This window comes from Ammodytes marinus (assembly GCF_949987685.1).
Source record: "Ammodytes marinus genome assembly, chromosome: 17".
Classification (NCBI taxonomy): Eukaryota; Metazoa; Chordata; class Actinopteri; order Uranoscopiformes; family Ammodytidae; genus Ammodytes; species Ammodytes marinus.
Genome location: NC_137221.1, coordinates 14,772,258 through 14,795,169, shown reverse-complemented (window position 1 = coordinate 14,795,169; position 22,912 = coordinate 14,772,258). Strand labels below are relative to the sequence as shown.

The 22,912-nt window shown below is 45.1% G+C and overlaps 1 protein-coding gene across 2 annotated transcripts in view; it reads right to left on the bottom strand.

The window, feature by feature from the left end:
• Positions 1 to 11,121: 11,121 nt before the first annotated feature.
• Positions 11,122 to 22,912, bottom strand: part of yrk (Yes-related kinase) — a 13,152-nt gene continuing 1,361 nt past the window's right edge. Inside the window, exons 2-12 of one of the 2 annotated variants that reach the window (XM_080045631.1) lie at positions 20,787 to 21,032; positions 20,247 to 20,349; positions 19,940 to 20,038; positions 19,584 to 19,687; positions 19,302 to 19,451; positions 18,198 to 18,362; positions 16,563 to 16,742; positions 15,795 to 15,871; positions 15,518 to 15,671; positions 15,237 to 15,368; positions 11,122 to 12,490 (exon numbers count right to left, since the gene is read on the bottom strand). In XM_080045631.1, the coding sequence (XP_079901757.1) occupies positions 12,282 to 12,490; positions 15,237 to 15,368; positions 15,518 to 15,671; positions 15,795 to 15,871; positions 16,563 to 16,742; positions 18,198 to 18,362; positions 19,302 to 19,451; positions 19,584 to 19,687; positions 19,940 to 20,038; positions 20,247 to 20,349; positions 20,787 to 21,009 (1,596 nt within the window). In that variant the 5' untranslated portion in view covers positions 21,010 to 21,032 and the 3' untranslated portion in view covers positions 11,122 to 12,281. Of the gene's footprint in view, positions 12,491 to 15,236; positions 15,369 to 15,517; positions 15,672 to 15,794; positions 15,872 to 16,562; positions 16,743 to 17,417; positions 17,574 to 18,197; positions 18,363 to 19,301; positions 19,452 to 19,583; positions 19,688 to 19,939; positions 20,039 to 20,246; positions 20,350 to 20,786; positions 21,033 to 22,912 lie in introns of both variants that reach the window. The other variant, XM_080045632.1, reaches the window with a different exon arrangement.

The following is a 22,912-nucleotide window of genomic DNA, read 5'->3' as shown; positions in this document are numbered from 1 at the left end:
GATTTCGATTCAGAGTTGAGCCTCACTCTGTCTGCCTGACTGGCTCTGTTCTGCAGGGGATCATTGGGTCATCAATACTGCAGTGGAGAGCTCACATACTTCTCTCTCCCCCTCTGCTCCTGTCTTTTGCCCATGGTTGCTGGAGTGAGAGAACGAGACAGACAGACAGACAGACAGACAGAGGAAGGGACAGGGTGTTGAGTGTGGAAGAGGGTGGGGCAGAAAGAAAAGGAAAATAAGAGATTAGAACATGATGTCACATCATCAGACCAGACTAGAATCAGTATTTTGGTGAGGGCTGCACCATCTCACATCAGATGCAATTATTTTGGAATGACTTCCAATTTACTTTTTTTTTTTAACTTTATAACAGTAAAAGCATATTGTAGGTACACATGTAAGCCTGTGCCACTTAATCTTTTCATTGGATTTTCAATATTCTAACTAACACACTGATGAGTGAGTTGTGCCACATTTTTGAGTGAGTTTATGTAACAAACTTTAATCAACAATTGAGTTTTGGCGAAAGTCGCACACACACACACACACACACACACACACACACACACACACAGACACATACACACACACACACACATACACACTACTTGCCACATTTCACCCAGACTATTACAGAGCACTAAACCTGGAGGGTGCAACAAGAATGAGAATGTGTGAACAATCACAGCCACCAGGGGGAAGCAGAGAGGGGACAAATAGAGAGGTGTTAAGAGGATGGAGAGATGAAGGTGACAGAAAGTCAGGAGCTAGGAGGCCATTATAGCAACCCAGGGCAGAGGAGAAAAAGAAGTACATACGCAAGTTTTAACAAAATCTGAACCACTGTTGACTGCATGCGTGCACAGGGTAAACACAAATACCAAAGCATGTGTGCCACGCATACCCGCGCACGGCTTGCTTAATAACGCTGTACCACACTCTCTCCACATACAACGCAATCCTGTCCAGCCCTCAGATCTCCCTGCCTCCCCCTCCAACATATGGCTCTGATTATGAGGGAGGGGAAAAGACAGAGAGCAAGAGAGAGGAAGAGGGGGACAGGGAGGGGAGGGGGTGAGAGACACTAGAATGAGTGTATATGAATGGGTGAGAAAGTACGAGCGAAGGGTGAGACACAGGAGAATCACACCAAGGTGAAAGACGTGGTAAGGGTGGTATGGGGAAAGGATAGACAGAGGCAGACAGACTCAAGAGGGAGTGAGAAAAAGTTGAGAGAAGCAGCAGTAGAGGAAGAGAAGCAGGAGGAGTGAAATCATTTTTCTGTAGCAGAGTTTGGCTGCACACAACGAGCAGCAGACCAACCTCAACGTTCTGCTGCTCAGAGGAATGACACAACTGGGACAGACAAACACACAACACATACTTTCTTGAACACTCTCACCCACTCTCTCCCATGCCCGATGCTGTCTCCTTCCCCGTATACTCTCTCCCATTCTCATTCTCACACTCTCTCTTGTCTAATTAACAGCATTCATTAATTAAGGCTCCGTCTGACCGGAGCCAACACGTGCTTTAATTAAACATTGTTGCACATGTGCTTATACATACATGAACGCGCTGTCATTCACAGACGCACACACAGGGAAGACTCATACCAACACACAAAGCCACATTCAAATATGTCAGCGCCAGCTTCATCCTCCCACACATTCACACATCCATTTGCACATAAAGACATACATGTCAGACACACGCAAGCACACATACACACACACACACACAGTCTTGCACGATTGCACACACAAAACAAAGACACACATGCAAATATCCTTCCTCTACTGTGCTCGGCAGGGTGCATTCTGACAGGGCTTAGATGCCAGCCAATCAAAAGCTCCCACTATGATTCATTGTTTAGGCAAACACTCCTGGCATCAAACAGCCGCCGTACCAATATATTCACCGTCATACGTCGCAAACGCCTTTTGGTGCATTTTGCTGTGAATGGCTTTGGGGCTGTGGAACACACAGAGGCGTAGTATTGTCTCTGTGAAAACAACCGATGGTGTGCACTGTTCCCTCATGATGATCTGTTGAATCTGTTTGTAGCTCTCATATGAATGATATTGGTGGAAAATGTTAGATTTTTTTTAATTTTTCATCTGCACATAAAAGTTGTTGGTGCTATTGTGTGCAACAACAAAACCCACCACAGGGTTGAATGCAAGCCGAGAACCTGTCATTTTGCAGTTTGGGCAGTCCCGTTGTGCACGGTCTGCGAGGAACAATCATTCAGTACATGGTAGCTGTACAGCATATCTATTCTCTCCCCATCTATCTCACTGCCACAAAGGCTTGCAGACTCACAGGCCTGCCAGCAGCAACCCTCAATGAGGAACTAGACCCTGCTCGTGCGTGTGTGTTTGTGTGTGAGGGTGTGGATGTGTCTGTGCTTGCACGCCTTTGCGAGAGTGCGCGTGTGCGAGTGCGTCTTCCTGGGTGTGTTTGTAAAAGCACTCACTGAGCTCTAACGGGTGTGCAGTTGTTGCTAAGAGACAGGCAGCAGCACCGAAACAGCATGGGGGGGGGGGGGGTTGTGTAAGGGAGGGGGACATACAGGGGAGAGAGAGAGGTAGTTAGAGGAGGAGGGGGGAGCTCCACAGAGGGCTTAAGACAGATAAGAAGAGGGGGGGTAAAACGGAGAGAGGGAGAAAGAGACGGAGAAAGTGTATTTGAGGCCAGGAGGGAAAGCAAGGTGGGGAGGGGATGGTCCACAGAGACTGAGTGACACCGTGCAGAAACTCAGTTAGCATCAGCCTCTCGTTCCTCCACACCGCCTCGACTCTGAACCCTGTAACCTCAACCGGCAGCTCCAACAACCTCAAACTCAACGAAAGAATAAAGAGAAAAAAAAATAATAAAAAACAATCAACAACTGATCACTAACAGTTTTCAAATGTTTTATTCAGAAGTTGTTTTCAGTGTGACATGGTGTATCCAGATGTTAAAAGTCTGTCTCACTTTGTCAACAAAACATGACACCGCACATTTAAGTGGCCATTTAAAGTGGCCATTAAACATTCACTGTGTGTACTAATCAAAGCCAATACTTTATAAGAATAAGAATAAGTAGATGGAAATGCATTTTAAATGCATATTGATATATATGAGTTTACATCAGCTTGAGGAAGAAACAAACAAACTTCATTCAACTTCTGCAGCGTCACAGAACACAAGAACCTTCATTTAACATGAGCATAATCTCAACAACCTAGAGATCAGCTCAAACTGTTAAGTTGATATGATAGATTTAAAGGCTTTATTTTTAAGTCTTCAACGTTAACTCAATAATCAGCCAGCAGTATTGAAGTTATAAGGTCTTGTCTTGACTGCCGTGCATTGTAGCCCAACATGCAATGTCACGGACTGGACAGGTAAAAAGTAAGATCATCCAAACTCTTCCAATGAACTCAAAAGACCATTTTTTTTTGAGAGTTTGAGGTGTGTGTAAGTGTGCCAGAGGGGGGCAAAGAATGTTATACACACACACGTATCACACTACTGGGGCCGACATGCTTGTACACAAATTACAACCTCAAAAAACAAAGAACTGAACTGTGGGCTGCGCTGGACCCCTCCATGCACTCAGGCGCCCATCACTCAAACAGAGACAGTCCCAACTAACATATTTACACACAGTCCCTCTCCTCCTAACCCCCCCCCCCCCCCCCCCTCCGAACCCTCCCACCCACTCACACTCTCTTCCACTTGGACCTCTCTCCTCTCTTTCTCACCCACTCACATCCCACCCGTCCTGCCCGCCCCACTCTCAGAAGAAAACCCCACCACCACCTCCCCAGCTGCAGGAAATTCCTAATGATCTCCATCATCAGTGTGCGTGCTGCATCTCCTGCCAAGAGAAAGCATGTGCATGCACATACACATACACACACGACACACAGGCACACAAGAGCATATAAATGAACGGAGAGCAACACATAAACCATATGTGTGCAGGCAAATGCAAAAAAAGGCAGACGGACATCCAGACAGACGCACATCTAACGTAAACAGACGTCACATGGACCAGATACAGTGACAGCTCAGCGAAGGATAAGCCCAAGGGGACTGGAAAAGTAGCTCCAAAACATTAGGCAACACAAAACCAGGAGGACCCCCCACCCCCACCCCCACCCCCATCTGACTGTCCGTTTTTTTTCAGCAGGAACCTACATGCTTTAGTTATTTTAAGACGAGGAGGACTGTATTACCCCTTCCTCTTCCTCCTTCACCCCTCCTTACTTCTCTTCCTCACTGTTCCCCCCTTCCCCCACTACACTCCCACTCTCCATCACCCCTCCCTCATCTTCATCTCAGCCTGACACTCTCTCTCCTCTATATATCTCTCTCTCCTGCAGGCAGTTTCCTGGCGCTGCTGATGGCCGCCCCTCACTCAGGTCACGTGACCAACCTCCCCAGCTGGGAACAGCTAAGACTGTGCACGCTAACACATATACGAGGACACACACAAGGATATGTCTGGAAACAAACACAACCACATGCAAATACGGTAGGTTGAATCCCACCTCTTAGGTGCAACACAGAAACGCCCCCACTTGCATTTCACGCAGGTGGACGCACAACACTGAGCTCACACGCACTAACAGGGAGAAACGCACAAGTGCCAGCAAAGATGCACGCTCACCGACGCGCATGCAGTCACGCTGGCGATAACTCACAGACGCACTTAAAAACCACACATACCGACACACACAAGCCAAGTCAGGCATTTCCAGCCTCACACACACACAGAGGAGGACACACAAACCAGATGCTTGGACCCCGACACACTCAGACCTTGAGGCCAGTGTTTTGGAGAGGGGCCTCTGTGCTGCGGCCCTGACTTCCTGAATCCTCCTCCTCCTCCTTCCATACTCCTGTTCCACAGTTGCTGTGGGAGACGCTGCTGCAGCGCCCGTTGCCAAGGAGAAGGCTGCTGGCTGTTTGAACAACAATGGCCGCCTTGTGAACGTTCCAACTGTAGGTACTGACAGCTCATCAGCCACAGCCTCAACATACACGCCGCTCAAAAAGCACACACAGTCACACACACACATGCCGCTCACACTATACACACCACCACTGTACCTCTCAGAGTCTTGGCCTCGAGCCTGAGCGAGCCTGCGCGGTTAGACTGCACACAAACATCTGTGCATGCTCTAACAAATTATGACTTCTGTCGAGAGGGTAAGAAACCCTTCCGTCCCTCTCGACTACCTGCTCCTCTCAACCATCTCTCTCCCTCTCTCTCACACACGCACTCACTCACTCACTCACTCACTCACTCACTCACTCACTCACTCACTCACTCACTCACTCACTCACTCAATCACTCTCACACACACACACACACACACACACACACACACACACACACACACACACACACACACACACACACTCACTCTGTGCGCAGTGCATTCATCCATCTTCCCCTTTCTCCCTGACTACTCTGTCTTTCTCTCTTATCTCTTTCTCTCTACACCCCCTCCCCAGCCTCCTGATTTCACTCCCTCACTCGCTCATTCCCCCTCTCTCTGTCTCAGGAAGTGTGTGTTCTCACGCACGCATGAACGCACGCACGCACGCACGCACACACACTATCATCTTGGCACGCACACATGTGGAGGACACACATTCACACGCACACAAACCCAGAGATGGCACACACACAATCTCTTTCTCTCCTGGAAGGTAGCGAATCTTTTCGTCCCTTGGGGGCACACACTTCCTCAGAGAAGGAGGGAAAAGGGAAAGAAGAAGAAACAGAGAACTAGAAACAAGGGTGGAACGAGCCAGAGAGGAAGAGGAGAAAGAGGAGTAGGAGGAGACGAAGAAGAAGAGAGGGGGAGAGACGAAAAGAAGGGAACAGGGTAAAAGCTATATTCACTTGTGGGGATTTAAAGACAGACCCCTGAGTACTCTGATGATCTGTTCGTATTGAAGCCACGCCGCTGAAGCCAAATTGAGTAGTGGGGGTGATGAGGGGGGGAGGGGTGGGGGTGTTGAGGAGAATCTCTAACAAGTCTGTGCTTATCCCTCTGACTCACTGTTTTTGACACACATAGCCAGACACATGTATACGCACGCACACACGCCGCCGAAAAACAAAGACAACACGCTGACACACGATGGTAAAAGATGCAATCAGACAAACTTCACATGTGTAAGTAGTATGTTGGTCAGCAAATAGGTGTGTGCGAGAGTCTGCATGTGTGTGTGTGTGTGTGTATGTGTGCCAGACACAGAGAGATGCGTGTGAGGGGATACGTCTGTGTGTGTCTGTGTGTTTTCCCCCATCTCTCGCTCCTCTTTAATAATTGAGCTGATTCTGTCCGGCTTGTTAGGGAGGAACACAGCAGCTTCACACATCTCTTCTTTCTCTCCTTCTCATTCTCTGGGCGCGCTCCGTCTCTCCGTCCATTCGTCTTGCCGCGCTCCCTTCATTTATCACTCCTTTTTCCTGCCTGACCCCTCTGTCCTCTCTCTCTCTCTCTCTCTCTGTCACTCTCGGCCCCTTCCCCCCCAGCTCTCCTCCTCTCCTCCCTCCTTCACCGCAAATCCCTCCTGTTCTTTGACCTCTCCCTCGCCTCTCGCAGTTTCACTCCTCCTCCACCCCGCTGCCCTCCATCATTCCTCTCTCTCCTCTTGCCCCCCCCCCCCCACTCCCCCACCTATCCTCTGGAGGTGAGAGGTCGAAGCTTCCTCTCTACTGTCAGACTCAAGACCGGCTACAACTGGCCCTGTGGTGGGGGGGGGGGCAGGGTTGAGGGGGGGGGGGGGGTACAATAAGAATGAGGAGTTAGGTGAGGATGGATGTAAAAAGGAGTGAGGGTAGGAGAGTGGAAAGACGAAGAGGACAGATACATGGGAAGGAGACGAGAGAAAAGAGAAGGGGAGATATCTTGTGTTGTGTTGAGCCAGTGCTTTTGGCGCGGAGGAGCCGTTTTATGAATGTATCGTGTGGGAGGTGACAGAATGGAGCATACAAACACTGCTTACACTAATGCTGAACGGATGTTGTGTGTGTGTGTGTGTGTGTGTGTGTGTGTGTGTGTGTGTGTGTGTGTGTGTGTGTGGTGTGTGCGTGTGTGCGTGTGTGTGCGTGTGTGTGTGTGTGTGTGTGCATGTGTGTAAGAGTTGAACCACATTTACCTGCCTGTGGCGAAAGCTATTTCCCTTCAGATGACAATCAGATTAATAGGAGTCATAAAAAGCAGGACCCTTCAGTCCAAGGACAAAGTGAGGACTAATTATTATTTGCCAGAAGCTTGTTGCAGTGGAAAATATAAAAAATTGTAGAAAATATATATATATTCTCAAAAAGCTCTGATTACTCAATATTAAAATAGAGTATAACATCTCTGATTTGAAAACATTCATTGCAGCTAAATGTTCCGCTTAAAGCCACCAGAAGATAGCTCTAAACTAAGATGTTGTCACTGTGCATAATATGTGAGTTGTTAGAAGGAATCTGTGCTAAAAATCTATTTCTCCCTGACTAGAAATGGCCTTTGTGTGTGTCATTCAACGTGTTAATTCCCTTTTTCCTGAAAGGCAATAATATATGGAATGCCAGAATAATCTTTAGCTCTTCTTTCACAGAACATCTGTAAGCCAAAAAAAAAAGCTCTTAGTTGCATTTGACAAATCTTGCGCACAGCTAAAAGCCAACTTCATGAAATGAGACACTTCGTAGCCTGCGATTGTTTTTTTTCTGAGAATCAGTGTTTGAACAAACTCTAGGATATCCTTTCTGATTTAGACTACTGAAGCCCTGTCTGGTGCCAATGTTTGTGCGGTCTGTAACTTGAGGTAACGATGTATGATGATAACGCCACAAAAGATCACAAATAGCTTCAATAACTTCAATTTTGTCTCTCAAGCTGACCTACTTGATGTTTAGACCTGATGCATCGGTAGACTGTGACTATTTTAACACTATTCATTCAACCACTCAACAGGTTGCACCAACCTTAACATAAAAAACTAATTAACTAAAAACTTCCACGGATACCAGGTAATCAGTGGAAGTCAGTATACTTATCAACGTTTCTATGTGTGTGTGTGTGTGTGTGTGTGTGTGTGTGTGTGTGTGTGTGTGTGTGTGTATGAGTATGTGTGTCCATTCTGTCTTTTTCATCTCCATGGCGACCTCCATAAGAGGATGCCTGACCATAGCAACCTCACATGCTGACAAGCAGAGAGAGAGAACAGGTGATAGGCCGAGCTGTATGCTCACATCAGCAGGGTGTATCTTTGTGACACTGCAACACACACACACACACACAAAAGCACACACACAAAAACACACACACATACGCAGACAGACACACACACACACACTGGCTCATCTCTGCCATCAACGCACACCCCTACAGACTGCATCAAGGAGCAAACAAAGGGTATTCACAGCACACACACACACACACACACACACACACACACACACAGAGAGCTTTTGAGACGAGATGTGGTGTGTTAGGTGCGCTGACCCTGCCAATGAGGACAGGAGGAACATCAACGGAGCTACAAGGCCGTTGCTATGACAACTAGCACCGCTCACACAGGTAGGAAGCACAATAGGCCTAAGCTGTTATATGTTCACATTCTCTCTGTTTGTCACACACACACACACACACACACACACACACACACACACACACACACACACACAGGGCCATGCACTCAAGACAAGACTGACAGACAGCTGCTGCATGCCAAGGTAAGGCCATTTCCTTTTCATTCCAGCATTCAGAGGGTTGAAATGATTCATTATGTCTAAGTGGACCCGCCAAATAAGAGAACTCACTCCTAGACCAACGACGGAGAGAGTGAGACTGTGCAAGTGTTAGACAGACAGACAGACAGACGGACAGACATTCAGACGGACAGAGCATCACTCTGCATACTAACAGCACCTGCACTAGGGCAGCCTGTGCACGTCTCTCTGAGGGGCCCCTAAATAACGAACTGTCACTGCCCAGACATTGACATTGCCTCTCCCTCCTCTCCTTCACTTTCTCATGCACTCTTCCTTTCTTTTGTATTCCCCCCACACCTACATACCCACCCCCCCCCCTTTTCTCCTCCCAACTAAACCACAGACAAGAGCTGATAATCACCACCGTGAGTACGTCGTGTCTCTCCAGCACACGGGCCCTGTTGCCACTGCAGGATGTGTTGCTGGCTGTGTCCTGCCTAACTGCCATGACAACTCAGGGGGGCTGCCGGGATGGAAACCCCAGAGGGCTGGACGGATGCTCACCGGGACTCTCTGTGTCTTCTGTTTATATGTAAAGCAAACATCCGTCCATCATCATAGGGAGCTGGGCTCACAGTCAAATTTCTGGTATGTGTCACTGGTATGTAAATTTAGTATTGGGATTAAAAAAAGTCTCTTTAAACTCACCCACGGTCTATGGAGACAGCAAATAAACAAGACAGGATTGTGTGTGTGTGTGTGTGTGTGTGTGTGTGTGTGTGTGTGTGTGTGTGTGTGTGTGTGTGTGTGTGTGTGTGTGTGTGTGTGTGTGTGTGTGTGTGTGTGTGTGTGTGTGTGTGAATGTGTGTGTGCCAGCAGTGTGACATTACCCTGAATCAGTACAGTACACTGTTGCCCTGCCTACACAGTACATCATTTTAGTGATTATGACGCCAATAGGTGAGTCGATGTTAAAAACCGGAAAAAAACAGGTGGGTACACACGGGATTCATTACGCACACACATACAGCCACATTAGGTGCGTGTGTATGTGTATGTGTGTTACAGCATAAACATTTACGATCTCACCACACACGCTGCATACCTACAGTAAAACCCAGATGACCCAGCAGTACCGATGCAGAGCTCCGTCCGTAAGCGGCACCGATGAGGTTAATGTTTAAAAAAAACTCGTAGCCAGAGGTGCGCAGCACAGCTGGCTGAGCGGACAGTAAGCACTAAAACAATTCGGTGTTGTGTACACAAGACGCTGCACGCGCACTCACCAAGGGAGAGAGTGAGAGAGTCTGGGGGCTTGCGCTGGCTGCTGGAGCTGTTGCGGTGTCAACGCTGGCTGGCTGGGCTGTGGGCTCGCGCGGCTGTCGGTGGCTGTGCTTCACTCCTCTCCTCGCGCGGGTCACGGAGCCGTTGGCTTGACGGCTGCAGCCGTCCGCGCACAGCATTCCCCCTTCATCTGGGCTTCACGCGTCGGGGGGAGATAGTCCTCCCACATTAATGTAAACGTTGTCTCCTCCTGCAGTCGCGCGCCACCGTCTCGTTCGGCTCAACGGAAAAACCGCTCCTCTGGCTCACATCAATATCTGCACCCACAAAGATGGGAAAGCAAAAATAAAAAAATAAAACAAAAAAGGAGGAACACAATGTGAAAACGGTTAGCAGGGACGTTTGTTCGCAGTCTTGTCACCAATTAGCGTTCTGACATAGCGGCGCTCAAGCCCTGTGCTCTGGTTTTGGTGACAGGTACGGGACTCCCCAGTATGCGGGAGGCGAAATTCGACCGTGCGCCCGTGCGTCTCTGCCTCTGCAATTCCAGCTCTCTGTCTCTCATGCGCCCCAGTCTCGGCTGTGCCTCTCCAACGTGCCTGACTGTCAAAGCCATCCGGGCATCCGTAGCTGGCCTCACTTTACACCTCTGGAACTATGGGAACAGTAGTTTAGTGCTGAAAACTGAAAGAGAGCGAGAGACAGACAAGAGTGGGAGGAATTGAGAGCTGACAATTGTTGCCAAGGATGCCAATTATTCTCGACATTATGTGAGATTTTATAACAAAACCTGAGGCCAAATCGATTTTTTTCACTGTACATTTTTAGTTTTTTGTTGCTGATATTTATTTTTTGGTTCAATGTTTTGTAATATGTTGTAGAATACAAATAAATTACTTTTTACTTAAAAAAACAAATACATAAAGACATACTTCCAGAAATTACAATGAAAAAGCAGGCCAAAAGAAATGTGCCTATAATGTATCCCTGTATATTTGTTATATTTTCTTTGTGTGCATGGCACCTCTCTTTGACAATACCTATGAAGAAACAACAAAAACAACAGCATACATGTCAAAATACACATAGAATAACATATGTATCTTAACCGCTGGAAAAGATATTTGATCTTTATTGCAATAACATGACAGGGGAATCTCAACATAAAGGTTACATTCATGTAAAACACAATCCTTTCAAAGTCCACCAACATAGTTATTTCCCCTTTATGTGTATCATTTCACCCTGCCCTCCCAATGGCTGAAAACTGTATGCATGTTAACTAGATATAGAAGCCTTTGTGATGCACAGATATATCAGAGTTAAATTAAAACAACAAAAGAGACAGTTCATACAAATGAACAGACAAACAAAGAGCATTCCTTACTATCTCTCACTTTACTAACACAGTATTAAAAATGTAGGCCTACTTCAAATCTATAACAGCCTTTCATTTTTGAACAATTTAAGGCACATATCTGATCAAATTTTAAATCAGTTTCAGGTCTTGGACATGGATCAGTTCGACAGCCTCCTTCTATATTCGAGATCATTGTAAGAGGAGTGTCTGTGTACATATTCTACTTATATGTTACCACGCAGGTTTAAAGGGTTAATTTTTTCAAAGCCAGTATTCAAACTGTTTTACTGAAACCTGTTGCAGCTTCTGTTATTTCCATTATCAACACATTTATCTCAGGTAAACAGTTGGTGTCTTCTCCGACACTGGAATCAAAAGGACCTGAACATTTATGGCAGCTGAACAGATCATGTACCAACTCGACTTCCCCCCACCTCGACACAACCATCTATATCTTCTTTTTGTTCCTTGTTGTCATGGTTACAGAGTAAAGCAACATTACTGCAAGACCCGACCAGCAGAGCTCCGACTCGGCTCTTCAATATGGTTGACTGATATGTCCTGAACGGGCTGTGACGTGGTCCATGTCCAAAAGGAGGAAACTGTGTCTTAAAAAAAGAAACAAGGCAATGATATGAATCCTAATATGTGTGTGTGTGTGTGTGTGTGTGTGTGTGTGTGTGTGTGTGTGTGTGCGCACGCGCGTGTGTGTGTGTGTGTGTGTGTGTGTGTGTGTGTGCACGCGTGCAAACGCACGTATTATGTGTGAAACAAATTCAATAAACGCATGAACATGTACTAGGGCATGCCTATCAGTGTATCTTCACGTATATATCCATGTCTGTCTATCTGCCATTCTCTTTCTGTTTGTCCATTGTTAATGCTCTCCCCATCCTTCCTGCACACATGTGGGGGTCACAGGTTTTCTCCAGGCTGGTACTGCGGCTCCGTGGCAGTGAAGTAATCCTCCAGGAAGGACTGCAGGTACTCAAAGGTGTGCCTCTCGTCGGCCTCCCGCCTCCAGCACTGCACCATCAGTTCATGGAGCGAGGAGGGGCAGCCCGGGGCACAGGGCATCCGGTAGCCTCTCTCCACCTGCTCCAGCACTTCACGATTGTTCATGCCTAAAAAGATGGAGGAGGGGGAGAGGGTTGGATTTAAAAGAAAAACTCACACATTAAAAACAATTAGGGGAGAACGGGGGAATCTGAGGCATCGGGTAATGTGAGCCACCCCCTGTATCTAGGCAACGGAAAACATTTGTGGTCATGTGAGATATATGTTTTTAAGCCCCTCTCATTTCCCCATGGCCCTGAAAGAGAGGACCTCATGGTGCTGTGGTAAGCATGTTTTTTTCACCAAAATAGGTATTTTGCATGTAAAAGTAAATTTTCTTGCTGTCAACTTAATCAACTGTTGTGCCAAAGCAAATGTATTCACGTAGAAAAACTTCTATCATACGTGTACATATAAAAACCATGTGATGATATTAGCTCAAAATTAGCCTGAAATGCTAAGAGAGGTAGTTTTTTCTCAAATTGTGGTGGTGGGGGAAAGTGAGCCAAATGCTGTACCATGAGGCACAAGTTAAGTTTAGTCTTAAACATATTTTAATGTAATATTACATGACATGTTTTATTTTAATGTCATACACATTGTAGAAAAGCCATCATGCCAAGGAAATACACCAGGAAGACGACCTGGGGCAACCACATGGAAAGAGCACCTTCTCATCTTTCCCTGTAACCTTCAGGGCTGGAATGTAGAGTAGGCCTAGTTGTAGAGTATGACAGGCTGATGTTATAATCCAGTTGGGTCTTCTCCTGTGTTCTGAGTCCCAGGCTGTTCTCGCTGGTTCTGATTTTCCTATGCTTTGACCCCCAGACACAAGCTGGCTCTAAGGGTCCTGTGTTCTGACCCCCAGACTGTGTTCTAATCTAACTAGTTCTATCTTTCATTTGAATCTTATTAAAACCTTTTGAATTATAATATGTTGTATTTGATTTTGTTCAGAGTTACTTTCAAGTGTTTAGAAAATTTGCTTTGCTTAATTGATCAAACCCCATCATTATTTTACTAGTCCGACATTAGTTCTGAAATGTGTGGCTTTCAGGATTCTTACTGTTACAATATGTGTTGTTATGGTAGTTTCAGAGTGGAAAAAATAAGTGGATCAGTTTACCCCACAGCTGGGGTAAAGTAGCCCCTTTTACACAGAGATTGCGGCATATTGACGGAACAACATCACTCCAATATGCCGGCTTTGCTTGCTTCTGTGTTATTTACACAGAACCAAGCAACGCCGGCCTGCTGGCGCATCAGTAGTCCCTTTTACACAGCGCTCCGGAATGAAAGAGGTGCTTGTAAACAGCGTCAGGTGTGACGTAAACATTTAGCGCCGCGCCGGTCAGCTGCTTTACAACAACAACAATGGCCGGTGAATTGAGAGCAGAAGTGCTGGAGCTTGCAGTAAGAGGGCCGTATTTTACTGTCCCCACGATGTGCCAGTTGATCTCGCTACGCGCTGAGTCCAACATCACTGGGACAGTTAACCAAACTGACTAAATCAATCCGACCGCTTCACCTCTGTGTGTGTGTGTGTGTGTATGACAGGTTGGTTGTGAGCGAGTCTCTTTGTGAGGGCAGCGATCTGCCAATCAGACATACACATACACACAGTGTGTGAAGTCACGTTACTGTAGACAGAAATAAAGTGTGGATATACGCTTAGACTTAGGATAATAATAGCGGCGGCGGAATGTGTTAGCAAAACAGTAGCTCTGTGGCTAACAGCTGAGCCGGAGCCTTCAGTCAGCTGAAGCAGACAGTCTAGCGGGGCGAGCAGACTATTCCCCGTTACTAGGTCGACCTTCAAGCTGAACAAGAGCCCTCCGCTGCGCGTCGGGCTCCTGCTTCAGCTTGTCGGTCTTTATTTCTAGCAAGTGACCCGTTCGCTATACTTTATCCCTTACTTAGCCTAGCCTAGCTTTCCATTGTACAACTTCTCCTGGGCAGAAATAGACTCATACACTCTGCAAAATGAAGCGCGGGGGTTTGGATTGAACAACGGACCTTATGATCAGCTAGATTATACACCGTTCCTTTTATTTGGTGATTTTTACGGGACATCAGGCCGCCGTGGTTAATGTTAAACACACGTCCTTCAACTGCTAACATGGTCGCATGTTTAGAACGTAGACTATGGAACGTCAAACGCCCCCCTGTTCCGCAACAACAAGCTGGAGCATTTAAACAGAGAGGCGGAACTGATCGTGTCGGGAATCTTACTACCCCCCGAGGTAGTAAAATTCCCGGAACGATCACTCGCACCTTTCTTCCCTCGTTCCGCAACTGTCGCATTTACACAGCTGGGGGGAGGGCCGAAAGGCCGGCATATTCCCGGCTTTCACTGGCTGTGTAAAAGGGGCTAGTGAGTCACATGACAACTTTATTTAAAACAATCATATTTTCACTGCCCTTTGTCTTGAAAAAATTCTGCTAATGCCCATTTCTAGGAAACATCCTGAATTAATGGGAAATGTGTAAATTTGAGTGATAAATCATTTTAGCTCGCTTAGAGGGGAGCAAATGTAAAAAGTGGCTCAGATTACCCCGTTCTCCCCTATAATAAATAATTAGCACATAATGAATATTGAGCTAAGTTTTGAATAAAATCCATAGAAAATCAATGCAAAAGGATAACTCATGTTTCAACACATCTTATTTACTGTATGTAATTGATCTACTGCATTACAGATAGATATTAAAATGATTATACGTAGCCTCAGTGAAATATAAAACAGACACAAACTAGCAACACTCCTGAGTATGAAGCTTTCTGTTGTATTATCAAGGTGTGTCATCCAGTACCTGGGTATGGCACCCGTCCCTTAGTGATGAGTTCAGTTAGCAGGATGCCAAAGCTCCACACGTCTGACTTGATGGTAAAGCGTCCATACAGTGCAGCTTCAGGGGCCGTCCACTTGATGGGGAACTTTGCACCTGAAACCATGGCAACACAGGATAGGTAATGTATAAAAATATAGGCACAGAGGCAGACATTCCTATTCAGTGCATTATGCGAGGGTGGCTGTCTTTCTCTCTTGCTCTCCTACACACACACAGTCTCACTTAATATCACATGCTGCTACCTTGTCTGGCCGTGTACTCGTTGTCCTCAATGAGCCTTGCCAGGCCAAAGTCTGCGATCTTGCACACCAGATTTTCTCCAACAAGGATGTTGGCCGCTCGCAGGTCACGATGGATGTAGTTCATCCTCTCGATGTACGCCATTCCAGCGGCGATCTATAAACACAAAAGAGCCCACAAATAGATATAAGAAAGATGGGGGAAATGTTGGGTTTGCTTTGAGTGTGAAAAGGTTATAGTGTGTCTGCACCTGTGCATTTGTGTCTGTGTTTCACTCACCTGTGCAGCCATGTCTACCAGTTGGGGCAGCTTCAGGCTCTGCCCCTCCCCATCTTTTAGGAAGTCCAACAAACTTCCTGGAAAAAACAAAGTGAATATGCTGTGTATTATGGCATGTGCAAAATATATATTCAATCAAATTCTTCTAAGAGAGATGCTTGTAAATTGAATTCAGAGAGGTATATTTAAAAAATAATAATTTTTATAGATTCTTTGGCATCATATTGGCAACTTTTGTCTCTTTTTTAGATTTTAGTGAACATGTCAGTGTTTTTCCCGGCAGAGAGGCAATGGGGATTGAACTTTTGTTTTCCAAATTCACTCTAGTACCCTTCTGTTACATTTTTAATGTTGGGTAAATGTCTTGACTGTTTTTAAAGGATTGTTTTTTTTTTGGTATGGATTAGTTTGTTTTAAAAGTTTGCCTGAAAGTTAGGGTTAGGGGCCAAGTAAGAACAGCATAATTTTTTGAAGTAGGGCCAAATGCAGGATTTCAATCAAAGATAGAAAATGTTCTCTAATGAAAGAAATATCCCATGTGTCCCATCCTGACAGTTCGGATTTAGATGGAAACCAGATGAAGATTTTAAAAAGTCAAAACATACTCTACAATTATGTCATTCCTATTTTAATGTATATGTATATCTTTATTCTGCAAATGTATTATTATGACAACACTAGGCATTGGTGGTGTGCACCCTCTGCATTAACACTTAAGTAAACTATCTACAGTACGTGACAGGCATGGCACTTCACTCGGCCTGATACCTTGGCTCATGAACTCGGTGATAATGTAGATGGGCTCCTCAGACACGACAGCGTAGAGCTGCACCAGCTTGTCATGGCGGAGTCTCTTCATGATCTGAGCCTCCTCCAAGAAGGCCTCGGGGGACATGGTTCCTGGCTTCAGAGTCTTCACCGCTACCTTGGTGGTACCGTTCCACATGCCTGGCATATAGACAAGGGGATCTCAATGCACACATAGTACACAGACACACACACACAGACTTACTGCGCAGGCATACATAAACACTCATTTTCTGGCCTACTGACAAGGTGGTGGCTCTGTATACGTGTGCATGCTATTATATGGTGACACAAACACCCACACATAGATATTAATACGTAACAATTAGAAAATAAACACACATGTGGTCAAACTTCTGGTACATGCAAATGGTTGTTATTTTTGGAGAGCATGCATGACATGAGACAGGGTGATGAGGGAGGAAGAAGGGGGGGAGGTTTACTGATCTTACGTCAAGACTTTTACGGAACACTGCTTCAGGGAGGAACTCTGTATGCCTCAGAAGAACCAAAAGACTGCATTTTTATTTAGTCATTTGAACTGTATGCAAATTTAAAAACTAGTATGCTCATACATGTGATTGGAAATCCATCATGTCGGAATGCCAAGCGATCTTTAAAAAAAAAAAAAAAAAAAAAAACATCCATCAGTGCTTCAGTGCTTATAAAATACTGACATAAATGGTCAGCCAGCACAGCCAGACATTTAGCATCGCCGGACAAGTTTGCTATACAGGACAGTAACGGACACTACAGAGGACGATGCTGGACACACAGTTCTCCCTCTTGAGGTAGGTAGGCGGGGTCATTTCTCACCCATCCAAACGTCCCCAAAGCAGCCCTGTCCCAGCTTGGCGTCCATGGACAGTGCTTCCCTGGCCACCTCCCAGGCATCCCGCCCCAGACCCATGGTGAGCGGGGTGGCGTTGGGACAGGCCATGGTCAGGAAATAACACAGCCCGTCATTGCTGCCTACATTAGGGCGGGTGGACAAGTTGGGAGCCAAGGTAGGGTAGAAAGGAAGAAAGTGTGGAAGTGGGTGATGAAGAATGGGAGAAAAGGGGGTGTAATGATAGGAGGAAAAATATGGAAGATTGGATGAGGGTGGGGTGGGGAGGTGACAAAGAGTGTGATGGGAAATGATGAAACATGAGCATGCAATAACGGGGGGAGGTGGGGCACAACCTTGCACACCTGGATGTAAAACCAAGACACGTTTGTGTTTGTAAATTCCTTCCTTTGTTTACTTGTTATCTCAAACAAGGCTTTATTCAGGATTTGCTTCACTGCTTAATCTTGTATTGATCCCACAGCACATAAAAACTCAACTGTGTGTGGGTGTATGTTGTCTATGTTTATCTGGTCCGATCAGCAGATATATTTGTTGCAGGTAGACAGATTCGGAACAACACAGACAGTTAAGCAGGGCTTTACAGAGTATGTTATTGAAAAGTGCAGGTGTCTTTACAAAATATATCATCCATTCACTGGAGTTCTTCTCTATGTACCTGCTCATCTTTTAATACTTTTATTTTAATCCAGTTGTGCTCCAGCTGTAACCTGCCCCCCACCGCAACACAGTTCCACCATTCATACCCATCCAGACTTCTCCAAACTGGCCATTGCCCAGTTTTTTAATCAGCTGGAGGGATTCGCGGGGAATCTCCCACATATCCTTGGTCTTCACTGATAAGTCGGCCAGCTTAGGCATGCCCCGCTTACAGCTGCCAATCAAGCGGCAGCACAGTCCCGCCGCTCTCTCTGGGAGAGAGAGAGAAAGACAGGAGAGACAAAAAGACAGGCGAGGAATAAAGGTAAGCAAGGAAAGTGGAGAAGAAAAGCAGGCAAATGCAGAGATAAATAAAAAAAACAAGACAGGTTGCTTATGGGCTTTTGCAACAGACAAGTTATTGAAAAAACTAGAATACAAAGGCACAAAGAAAATGCAGTAAAACAGACAACAGAACACACATTTTGAGCAGCAGCGACATGTAAAGATAACATTTAAAAAAAGGATATACAGGGACAATACAGTTAAAAAGAAAAAAGAAATAGGCACTGACAAAAATAGAGTAAAAGCCAATGATATACTGTATGTGGCCAAATGACGCCACAAACTGCAGAACGTTTGCTATATTAACAGGAGCCACTAGGGGGCAGATTTACACTGACAGTGAGCAGAGGAAGTAGGGTGTGAATGGTGCCTGAGTCAAGGCATTTATAGCCAGTGGTGGTAGAACCATTCAAATGCTTTACTGAAGTAAAAGTATGAGTTAGTCAGTTCAAAATCCTATGTACATAAAAGCACAGATTAGAAAAATATTCTTGGAGTATCAAAAGTATAAATTATAATACACACTATTCATATATTCATATACATGCACCATATCTTATGAATTTATACTGTTATCTGAATATGCAAAGCAACTTGAAACTTAAGCTGTCAAATAAATGTAACGGAGTATAAAGTACAATTCTTCCAGTGTCATACTGTATATCTGAGACAAAAGAAGCATACATTTTAAATTCTTATGCAACATTATGTGCAGTAAAAGTATTTGCTTTTCACCACAGGTCATGGTGAAATTACGGTATGAACCATGCAGAGAAAAAATAATGCTTAAATTCAGAGAGTGAATGGGCAAAGACTCACTTTGACGGAGAATGGGAAAAAAGACGAGCTTGTGTTATGCGTGTTACCTGTGTAGTGCTCCACCAACTGCTGTACAGTGTCGAACTGTGATCTCGTTGTGATGTAGTAGCCACCATTGTCCAGTTTTCGGATCTTATAATGCTTGACGTGGTCTCCCTTGTTGTCGTCCCAGTCACGGATAGACAGAGAGTATGCACCTGTAAAGAGAATGTAGGGGGAGGTGAAATATAAAGAGATAGAGACAGAAATTGAAAATGTTCACATATTAAGAGAAGTACGCCTTATCAAGAGTGTGCGTGGGTGGGCGGGTATATGGTTGGCCTACTGACCCTTGGTCGTCTCACTCTCCCGTATGAGGAAAGTTCCCCTCTGGTTGCCATGGCCCAGCAGCTGTCTCTCTGCATCCTTCCTCCCCATCTTCCCGAAATACCACCTGTTAACATGACAACAACACACATCATGTGACCTCTGCCCTCAAAGTTCATGTCAATCGTTAACAGAGAATTTTTCATTGAATTCGCAGCGAACATAACTGTCCCTGCTGTGTGTGTGTGTGTGTGTGTGTGTGTGTGTGTGTGTGTGTGTGTGTGTGTGTGTGTGTGTGTGTGTGTGTGTGTGTGTGTGTGTATGTGTATGTGTGTGTGTGCATGTGTGTGTGTGTGTGTGTGTGTGTGTGTGTACTCACTCTTCAGCCTGTATGGAGTCTACAGGTGCTACGTAGTTTGAGGGGATGTAACCTGAGTTGCCCGTGTCCAAAGAGCGAGCCTCCCACCAATCACCCTCTCTGCAAAAAAACACACACATAACGTTTAGAAATGTCTTAATAATAATCAGAGATTTCCTTAAACACATTTAACATTGTACTTACTGTAGTTACCATTCATTTTTCAGCTCCCACCACATATTGTTGATTATTCTTACAGTATGTGATAGTATTGTATTCATCACTACATTTGAAACACAACGCTGTGTTTGTGTACATTCCTACTTACGTGTTGTTGATGATCTGGAACTTCTCTCCTTTCTGAAAAGTGAGGTCATCTTCAGTCCGAGCGTCATAGTCATATAAAGCTATAAAGAGAGTGACTCCACCACCTGCATACGTGTCCGCACACACACACACACACACACACACACACACACACACACACACACACACACACACACACACACACACACACACACACACACACACACACACGCCAAGAAACAGAGAAGTTATCTGTTTCCAGTTTTACTTTGGCTGTATTCAAGTCTATAATCTATAGTATGTTATCAAATATGCATATATAAACATATACCATAGGATAGGAGACACAATACCAGCAAGTAATAACTATTTAAATGTGCACATGAGCATTGTTTTGAGACAGAATTTGGAGTAATCCTTAAAAAAAAAATTTGGAGCAGAAATGGACCTAGGAACAAAACATACCTGTATATATTTACACATACACACACACACACACACACACACACACACACACACACACACACACGCACACACACACTAACAGTCATACTTGTAATACCTCCAAGCCGCTGGTGTGTGTTGGTGTTGGGGAAGATGGCACTGGATGAAAAGCCCTTGTTGAAGTCTGGGATGGTCTGAGTGGGGTCGGGACAGTAACGACCTAGATTCGGGCCCGCGGATGACCTTCCATCTTCATTGCTAGGAGACAGGTCTGTGATGTCTACTGCTGCTGCTATTCCTGCTTTGGCGGACTTCTTCTGCTTGCAACAGGCACACCCCATAATAATCAGCACGGAGACAGCGTCTGTGAATGCAGTCAAGAGTTAGAGAAATGTTCCACTACTGTCAATTTTACTTCTCTTTGAAACTGCTTGATGCTATAAAACATATAAGCTCTGTCTATGCTGTTTCTAAAAGCCCTTTTTTAAATGAAATATACTGTAAAATAATCTTTAACAAGGTGTTAGTTTACAGAGATTAAAACAAAGTTTAGTTGGGAGGATCAAAAATAAGTAATTTACAAGTCCAAAATGAACTGCCTGTTTAAAGGGACACGATTTAATTTCACTTTCATTTTAAAAAATACGTGATTAAAGTGAAGTATCAGTGGCAAAGATATGCGGACTTCACACCCCAGAAACACTTGATTCTACAATTCCCATAATGCAACTTGATAAAGAGTTTCCGCCAATATAACCCTGATGACATCACTGTGTGACATCATTAGGGTTATTTTTATTCAAACTTTCCTGCAGTCACCGAAGATATACACTGCCCGGCCCAAAGGAAAAGAGGGAACACACTCACATATTTCATTGGACTACCTTGATTATGGTAATTATGATTATTACAACTTTGATTATGGCACAGATTCGCCGTGGCATATTTTTGTTAATCTTTTTTGGTACATTTTTAGCTGAATCTAGACCTGACCAACTGAAGCAACCCAAGATGATATTTTACACTTCCACCATGAGCTTGTACGGTACAGTATACAGGTCCTTCTCATATAATTAGCATATTGTGATAAAGTTCAATATTTTCTGTAATGTACTGATAAACATCAGACTTTCATATATTTTAGATTCATTACACACAACTGAAGTAGTTCAAGCCTTTTATTGTTTTAATATTGATGATTTTGGCAAAAAAGTAAAGAAAAACCAAAAATCCCTATCTCAAAAAATTTGCATATTTCATCCGACCAATAAAAGAAAAGTGTTTTTAATACAAAAAAGTCAACCTTCAAATAATTATGTTCAGTTATGCACTCAATACTTGGTCGGGAATCCTTTCGCAGAAATGACTGCTTCAATGCGGTGTGGCATGGAGGCAATCAGCCTGTGGCACTGCTGAGGTGTTATGGAGACCCAGGATGCTTCGATAGCGGCCTTAAGCTCATCCACAGTGTTGGGTCTGGTGTCTCTCAACTTCCTCTTCACAATATCCCACAGATTCTCTATGGGGTTCAGGTCAGGAGAGTTGGCAGGCCAATTGAGCACAGTAATACCATGGTCAGTAAACCATTTACCAGTGGTTTTGGCACTGTGAGCAGGTGCCAGGTCTTGTTGAAAAATTAAATCTTCATCTCCATAAAGCTTTTCAGCAGATGGAAGCATGAAGTGCTCCAAAATCTCCTGATAGCTAGCTGCATTGACCCTGCCTTTGATAAACAGTGGACCAACACCAGCAGCTGACATGGCACCCCAGACCATCACTGACTGTGGGTACTTGGACTTCAGGCATTATGGCATTTCCTTCTCCCCAGTCTTCCTCCAGACTCTGGCACCTTGATTTCCGAATGACATGCAAAATTTGCTTTCATCCGAAAAAAGTACTTTGGACTACTGAGCAACAGTCCAGTGCTGCTTCTCTGTAGCCCAGGTCAGGCGCTTCTGCCGCTGTTTATGGTTCAAAAGTGGCTTGACCTGGGGAATGCGGCACCTGTAGCCCATTTCCTGCACACGCCTGTGCACGGTGGCTCTGGATGTTTCTACTCCAGACTCAGTCCACTGCTTCCGCAGGTCCCCCAAGGTCTGGAATCGGCCCTTCTCCACAATCCTCCTCAGGGTCCGGTCACCTCTTCTGGTTGTGCAGCGTTTTCTGCCACACTTTTTCCTTCCCACAGACTTCCCACTGAGGTGCCTTGATACAGCACTCTGGGAACAGCCTATTTGCTCAGAA